Here is an 8280-nt window from a genome sequence, read left to right as displayed (position 1 = left end):
TAAGTAATAAATGATTTATAAACTGATAACTTGTATATAGCAATTCATTGCAGGTGCTTAGTTCTTATCCTTCAATATCTAATGTCTATTAATCATCTATTCATCTCATATATATCTGTCTGTATCTATCTATCATTCTATCCATCAGTCATCCATCTAATATCTATCATTCTATCCATCAGTCATCCATCAAATATCTATCATTCTATTTAGTAATCATCTATTCATCTAATATATATATCTGTCTGTATCTTTTTATCTTCTATCTATCTATCCATCCATTCGCAGGGAAATAATAAATGGCAATTTAGACTCCTTCCCTAATTCAGTTCTTCCACTAAGGCCCAAAAGCTTTAGGCTTCACCTTTGGTTGTGACTGATGCCCTCTGAATCCCTGTGGCCTACAGGAGACGTGGCACATTCTGTCAGCTGTCCGTGAGTCCGTACGTCTCCTGTCCTCACTCTGCCCTGTAGATCATGGTCAAACACGTTTTTAGGCCAGATCCTAGTGTTGCACTTATTGGTTTACGGTTTTAGCACTGGAAACGTCTATATTTCTGTAATGTGCAGTTATCATATGTCAGAGGGATTGGGGCAATTTAAGTTTCAGCTAGCGCCCCGGTATGGTTCCCTCTAAGATAAGAAACACAACCACTATTGCCACCGCGCCCAGATAATTAGTTTTATACAGTGTCCAGATATAAACTGCATATGAAGTTCCACCTCCCAGGTGGTCTATGGTGAAGGTATGATGGCAATACTGTTGGTGGTCTAGGGCAGTGTAGAGGTGGATGGTCACTTTCATGGTGGTCTAGAACTAGAAGAAGTTCATGTCCTTCTGGTCTAGGGAAGTGAAGGAGTTAATATTTCATACCTGGTGTCCAGTAGGTGACCGCTCCAGGCTCTGTCGCTTGACAAGATCACGGTTGTCCTCCTCACTTTCTTCCTTGCACTGATCATAGAGAGAAGTTTAGGGAAGGGAATCGAGATGACGACATGCCGGTGACTTGTGCCAAAGACTGGTCATTAAAGAAGAGTCTGCTGCACAGTTATCAGAACCAGTGAATGGGGGGCACGAATGTGGATCTAATATTGAGGAATTCAGAGATATATAAGGCACTCTGACTCAAAGGACACACATTTCCCATAGGACGCTGATCCTGCAGAGCATGGTCGCTTGAAAAGCGCTTAACATTCTTCAGAGGTTTCAGGCCCCGTCTGGTCAGAGAGGTAGCAAAAACAAATGAAATATTATCTACTCAATTTTATGTGATGAGAGAAGCAGGTGACTCAGAGCAAGACTGGTCTGGAGGTCTGGGGCACACGTGACTGATTCAGCCAAAAACCGCATAGGCGTGCCGACTGGCATGGTTTTCAGATTGATTGTTAATGGCCACATCTTGCGGGTGGCACTGCTCGTCAGCTGGAAGTCATGCAGCTATGTCGGGCTAGAGGCTTAAAGGCTGCGAGATTATGTAAGTAAATGGCAATTTAACTGCGAGGCCATTAACAATCAATTTGAAACTCGTGCTGAACAGCATGTCATCACAGTCTGTGGCCGCCTAGCAGCTGCTGCATATGTGTCGTTACCTTAAAGGGGTCCTCTCACTTCAGTAAATGGCATTTATCATGTAGAGAAAGTTAATACAAGCAACTTACTAATGTATTGTGAGTCTCCATATTGCTTCCTTTGCTGGCTGGATTCCTTTTCCCATCACGTTACACTCTGCTTGTAGCCATGGTTATGACCACCCTGCAACCCAACAGCGGTGATCGTGCTTGCGCACTATAGGAAAAACCGCCAGTCTCTCTGGTGGCCAGGACCGTGGGAGTGCACATAGGCCGGTGCTTTTTCTTATAGTGTGCAAGCATGACCACCACTGATGGATTACAGGGCGGCCGTAACCATGGAAATGAGCAATGTGATGGAAAAATGAATCCAGCCAGAGAAGGAGGCAATATGGAGAATCACAATACATTAGGAAGAGCCTTGTAGTAACTTTCTCTACATGATAAATGCCATTTGCTGAAGTTTGAGAACCCCTTAAATGAATATATGAATTGTTATACAACTATTAGATAGATGATTAGACAGATAGATAGGAGATAGATAGACAGACAGATAGCTATCAGATAGATAGGAGACAGATATCAGATAGATAGGAGATAGATAGATGGGAGACAGACAGATATCAGATAGATAGGAGATAGATAGACAGACAGATAGCTATCAGATAGATAGGAGACAGATATCAGATAGATAGGAGATAGATAGATGGGAGACAGACAGATATCAGATAGATAGGAGATAGATAGATGGGAGACAGACAGATATCAGATAGACAGACAGATAGATGGATATGAGATGAGGACGTGTCCTATTTTCCATTGGATACATGTTAGTGTCTTACTTCCTCATCTTCCTCCTATATGACATCTTGTCTGCAGCGTCTGTATAAACCGCAGAGATTCCGTGGCTTCTGTGTCCGCAGTCATCACTGACTCTTGGAATAAAGAGACATAAACATGAATGATGTGATTCTTTTTCTGCAGCCGCCATGCATTTTATAACAGACCTCACCAAACTTGGGCTCATCCTGTGTGGAGCGTCGCTGTTCTCTGGATATGAAGGCAAACCTGTGACGTGAGTGTTCTGTGCTTTACATCTGTTTTATAGAAGTACATGTCCGCCAGACAGGACCAGCCTCGCCACCTGCACCACCTGTTATGGAGTGGAGTAACATTCTTACTGATTGATTCGGAGGTTATTAACCAGTTTGTTACTATGTATCATTGAAGGGAATAGCTGCTAAAAAACGATTATTGAGCTGCATTTCGGACAATGCTTGTCTGGATATGGAGAGATTTGTGCCGCTGCTGTGTATCTCTCACAGAAAATTGCACATGGTACATTGATACATGGTAACAAACCCTCAGATGTGAGCAGGACCAGGTGGATTTTAGCCTCTCATTTGTTGATGACTCCAGTGCTGTGATTATAGATGGAAGATAATTGTGCCCATGTATACATATATTTACACAGTGGCACCTTCAATGGAGGCAGATCACACGACTGCTATGGGGTCCTGGGGGAAGAAGGGGTTTAGCGCTGAACTTCCTCTCTTCCCAGTGCACTGAGCTCCCCCTAGTGGTGCCTGCACGTTCAGGTGGGGCGGGGTGGCCATACTAGATTTGTCTATGGTTACCTATGAGACTTGTGTACGCCCCTGAAGTTAGAGATTCTGCAACCATCCTTTAACCTTATGGTCTGCAACATGCGGTTCTCCAGCTGTTTCCTGTGGCGGCATGATGGGAGTTGTAGTTTCACAACAGCTAGCGGTTATAGGGCACCTGCTTTCAGTCAGTAGCGCTCAGATATGAATAAATGTATTTTTCTGTATCTATTCCAGGAGACGAGCGGTGAGTGAGATGCAGCTGATGCACAATTATGGAGACTTCAGGCACACGCTGCAGAGGCAGGAATGGCTGCAGCTAAAGCTACAGAACCTGTACCCAGCATCCGTCAGCACCCCCCAAGAAGCTACGCCCAAGGTGGCTGAGAGCAAACCCCAGAAACCGCATAAGAAAGAGAAGTCAGTGGACAACCGGACCAAGCACCCTGCCCACCAGAACCAGAGAGCGGGCGGGAAGAAATCTCACCGGCACAGCGCCAAACCCAGCATAGACAACTACATCAGAGCCGACGTACAGTGATGTCTCCGCCAGGCTCAGCGCACTGCATGGCTCTGTATGATAGCAACGACCAAATCTCCCCCTCCTGTCATACTGCTTGTACACTCGCCAACATCCGGAACCCACATCCTTGCCCCAAAACTGTCAGATCTGGTAGTAGAATCGGGTCCTAGATAGCGGCATCATGGTGGCCTGATCACTGAGCCTGTGCCCACCTTTTAACACCAGTTTACATATAGATATAGGGGGACATTTATTAAGACTGGCGATTGATAGGCCGGGCTTAATCCCTGTGCACTGCCGGTGTATGCGCCTAAGTTATGTAGATGCACAGGCCGCTCGCTGCCGCCGAGCATGCGGTGTGCTTTATTCTACGTCAGCTCCCTTGCTGGCGAACTTTAGGGCCATTTTCCACGCCATAAACTTTTGTGAAAAATTATTAATGTGCTGGGCCGGCCTCCATCTTCCCCGCCAACGACACCTTTTTTTGACACTTCGCAAAAGTGTCACAGATTTGTGTCACAAAACACCTTTGCGACAAAGTCTGCCCCATAAATACTCCAAAAAGTTGTGTGTAACACATGATAAATGACCGCCATAATGTACAAATAAAGTGGTAACTCAGGATAAGTAATGTATGTACACAGTGACTGCACCAGCAGAATAGTGAGCGCAGCTCTGGAGTATAATACAGGATGTAACTCAGGATCAGTACAGGATAAGTAATGTATGTACACAGTGACTGCACCAGCAGAATAGTGAGTGCAGCTCTGGAGTATAATACAGGATGTAACTCAGTATCAGTACAGGATAAGTAATGTATGTACACAGTGACTGCACCAGCAGAATAGTGAGTGCAGCTCTGGAGTATAATACAGGATGTAACTCAGGATCAGTACAGGATAAGTAATGTATGTACACAGTGACTGCACCAGCAGAATAGTGAGCGCAGCTTTGGAGTATAATACAGGATGTAACTCAGGATCAGTACAGGATAAGTAATGTATGTACACAGTGACTCCACCAGCAGAATAGTGAGTGCAGCTCTGGAGTATAATACAGGATGTAACTCAGGATCAGTACAGGATAAGTAATGTATGTACACAGTGACTGCACCAGCAGAATAGTGAGCGCAGCTCTGGAGTATAATACAGGATGTAACTCAGGATCAGTACAGGATAAGTAATGTATGTACACAGTGACTGCACCAGCAGAATAGTGAGTGCAGCTTTGGAGTATAATGCAGGATGTAACTCAGGATCAGTACAGGATAAGTAATGTATGTACACAGTGACTGCACCAGCAGAATAGTGAGTGCAGCTCTGGAGTATAATACAGGATGTAACTCAGGATCAGTACAGGATAAGTCATGTATGTACACAGTGACTGCACCAGCAGAATAGTGAGTGCAGCTCTGGAGTATAATACAGGATGTAACTCAGGATCAGTACAGGATAAGTAATGTATGTACACAGTGACTGCACCAGCAGAATAGTGAGTGCAGCTCTGGAGTATAATACAGGATGTAACTCAGGATCAGTACAGGATAAGTAATGTATGTACACAGTGACTGCACCAGCAGAATAGTGAGTGCAGCTCTGGAGTATAATACAGGATGTAACTCAGGATCAGTACAGGATAAGTAATGTATGTACACAGTGACTGCACCAGCAGAATAGTGAGTGCAGCTCTGGAGTATAATACAGGATATAACTCAGGATCAGTACAGGATAAGTAATGTATGTACACAGTGACTGCACCAGCAGAATAGTGAGTGCAGCTCTGGAGTATAATACAGGATGTAACTCAGGATCAGTACAGGATAAGTAATGTATGTACACAGTGACTGCACCAGCAGAATAGTGAGTGCAGCTCTGGAGTATAATACAGGATGTAACTCAGGATCAGTACAGGATAAGTAATGTATGTACACAGTGACTGCACCAGCAGAATAGTGAGTGCAGCTCTGGAGTATAATACAGGATGTAACTCAGGATCAGTACAGGATAAGTAATGTATGTACACAGTGACTGCACCAGCAGAATAGTGAGTGCAGCTCTGGAGTATAATACAGGATGTAACTCAGGATCAGTACAGGATAAGTAATGTATGTACACAGTGACTGCACCAGCAGAATAGTGAGTGCAGCTCTGGAGTATAATACAGGATGTAACTCAGGATCAGTACAGGATAAGTACTGTATGTACACAGTGACTGCACCAGCAGGATAGTGAGTGCAGCTCTGGAGTATAATACAGGATGGAACCCAGGATCAGTATCGATGGGACCTTCACCAACTGTCCCCAAGTCCCCCATTTGAATGGCGCAGTAGTGAACATGACGGTCCACCGCTCTATTCACTGATGGACCGCTGTCTACATGATTCAAGACTCAAAGACCCCCATTCTTAGCGGTCAGACCCAAGTTTTTTATACAATGATATACATTAGATCAGAGATGACCAACGGCAGCCCTCCAGCTGTTATAAAACTACAACTCCCACCATGCTCTGCTGTAGGCTGACAGCAGTAGGCTCTCTGGGCATGCTGGGAGTTGTAGTTTTGCAACAGCTGGAGGGCTGCCGGTTGAGTATCCCTGCATTAGATAGATGGCGGATCTCACCACAATCAGCAGGATCCTTTACTCAAGTGTTATTGTAGATGATATCGATCTATGGACAGTAAACTGGTGTTCAGGTTTCAATACCAGAAAAGACAATGGTCATTTCTCTGAAGGAAAGTTCCAGGACCTTCCAGAGATATTGACTTGGGTTCTTCCAAATCACAATGACTATAAAGGATTGAGTGATACAAGACTTTGTGTAACATTTACTTTGAGGTTTCCTTATCTTTTATAATCTCCTGTATTTCTTCTGTTTGTATAAGAATTACATTCCTTTCGGCTCCTCTCACGCTGGCGTTTTGGCTTTTTGTTTCTGAGATGCGTTCAGGGCTCAGCGTCCAAAACGGATCAGTTTGCATTCTAATGCTTTCTGAATGGAAAAGGATCCGCTCAGAATGCATCAGTTTGCCTCCGTTCAGTCTCCATTCCACTCTGGAGGTGGACGCCAAAACGCTGCCTGCAGCCAAACGGATCCGTCCTGGCACACAATGTAAGTCAATGGGGACGGATCCGTTTTCTCTGACACAATCTGGCGCAATAGAAAACGGATCCATCTCACATTGACTTTGAATGGAGTTCATGACGGATCCGTCTTGGCTTTGTTACAGATAATAATACAAACGGATTATTGTAACGGATCCGTTTTTGGAGATCCATGATCGATCCGCCCAAAACGCGAGTGTGAAGGTAGCCTTAGACGTAGTGGGATTTTAGTGTTTGCAGCAGCGTCTCGGACTCTTCTAGTCACGTCTATGTCATCATAGTTTTGGAGTTCGAGTCATCTTCATTTCCACTGAAACAAGGCAAAAGTTATTTTTTTAGTAGTCATTTTTGTAAATGTAAAAAGCACTTTAATTATATTTATTTTTTAATATGTAAAGTACTGAGCATAACTTATTATTTCCTATTGTTTCTATTCTCCAATTAATAAAATAGATATTTGTATGGGAAACGTGTTGTTACCTGTGTAATGTGTGCAGTGTCGTGGACTCTCACAAACCCCCTACATTCACTATGCCCAGCTGTGACCTGATACATGTGCAGGCTTTCTGGGGCTCTGCTTAGAATGTGTTGTCAAAGATTTTCTGTTTTTTCCTCTACTGATTTCAATGGGCACAAAAACAATCTTATATTCGTCTACTACTTTCCAAGCACTCCCAACAGAGCAGGCTGCAAAGAATGCAGGCACCACTAGGGGGAGCTAGCTGCACAAGTTCTGGCTCCTCCTGGGCTGTCTCCACTGGATGTCCTGTCCCCATCTGTCAACGTCCTAGGGTCTTGTGCGTCACTGACTGCAGCGACGCACCTTACAGGTTACCTGACCCCAAGTGGCACATACCCTAGTAGCATAGCCCTAAAATCTGTGCCGTAGCATGCTCACAGCATGGGCTTTAGCAGGTTGTTCAAGAGATTGTGTCGCCGAAGGTCAGGTCCACCCTTGTGAAGGACTTCTGGGGGAACCCTGAGGAGAAGAAAGAAGCAGGGTTCACTATTCTCATGTCCACATTGCTCAGTGATGCTGTGTACAGAATGGAGTCAGTGGCAGTGCCTATACCGCTATGGGCGGAGCTAGTCATGGACGCTAGTAGCAGGGAGGCTGCTGCTGGAGCCAACGGGTCACATTCCCCCTGTAACCGGGGCTGCTGAGCAGTGAGAGGGTCGAGGAGGTAGAGACCAGCGGGGGGCTATTTTATTATCTTACACTGCTGTGAGCCTTTCTAAATAACGTGCACTCGGCCGGACAAGTCCTTTCACCTTTACTCCATTACAGTTTCAATGTAAATAGGTATAAAACCATATTTCTGAGCTTCGGAGATGCCACCAGCTTTATTGTCCTACAGATATAACATGGGCAGACATGCAAGGCTTCACCACAAGGTAATAAACTAAGGTATGACACGTGTTCCCTAAAATAGAGCCAGGCGGGTGCAACGTGGGGGGAGTTGCATCCTATACAATCCTAGC

At 44.8% G+C, this 8280-nt stretch overlaps 1 protein-coding gene across 1 annotated transcript; it reads left to right on the top strand.

Moving 5' to 3' along the window:
- The first annotated feature begins 2558 nt into the window (after positions 1-2558).
- PTH (parathyroid hormone) lies at positions 2559-3714 on the top strand. Its single transcript, XM_044270414.1, has 2 exons — positions 2559-2644; positions 3411-3714. The coding sequence occupies exons 1-2, from the start codon at positions 2559-2561 to the stop codon at positions 3712-3714; spliced, it is 390 nt and encodes a 129-aa protein (XP_044126349.1).
- Positions 3715-8280: the final 4566 nt, after the last annotated feature.

The sequence above is a fragment of the Bufo gargarizans genome, chromosome 10, assembly GCF_014858855.1.
Source record: "Bufo gargarizans isolate SCDJY-AF-19 chromosome 10, ASM1485885v1, whole genome shotgun sequence".
In the NCBI taxonomy this organism is placed as follows: domain Eukaryota; kingdom Metazoa; phylum Chordata; class Amphibia; order Anura; family Bufonidae; genus Bufo; species Bufo gargarizans.
Note: the sequence above shows the minus strand (reverse complement) of the source record. Positions and strands in the feature narration are given on the sequence as shown.

What these genes read in the sequence shown, in the direction of transcription:
- PTH (XM_044270414.1), top strand. Translation starts at nt 2,559, where the DNA reads ATGCATTTTATAACAGACCTCACCAAACTTGGGCTCATCCTGTGTGGA. An exon ending in TATGAAGGCAAACCTGTGAC is followed by an intron (nt 2,645 to 3,410) that starts GTGAGTGTTCTG and finishes TATCTATTCCAG; the next exon opens with GAGACGAGCGGTGAGTGAGA.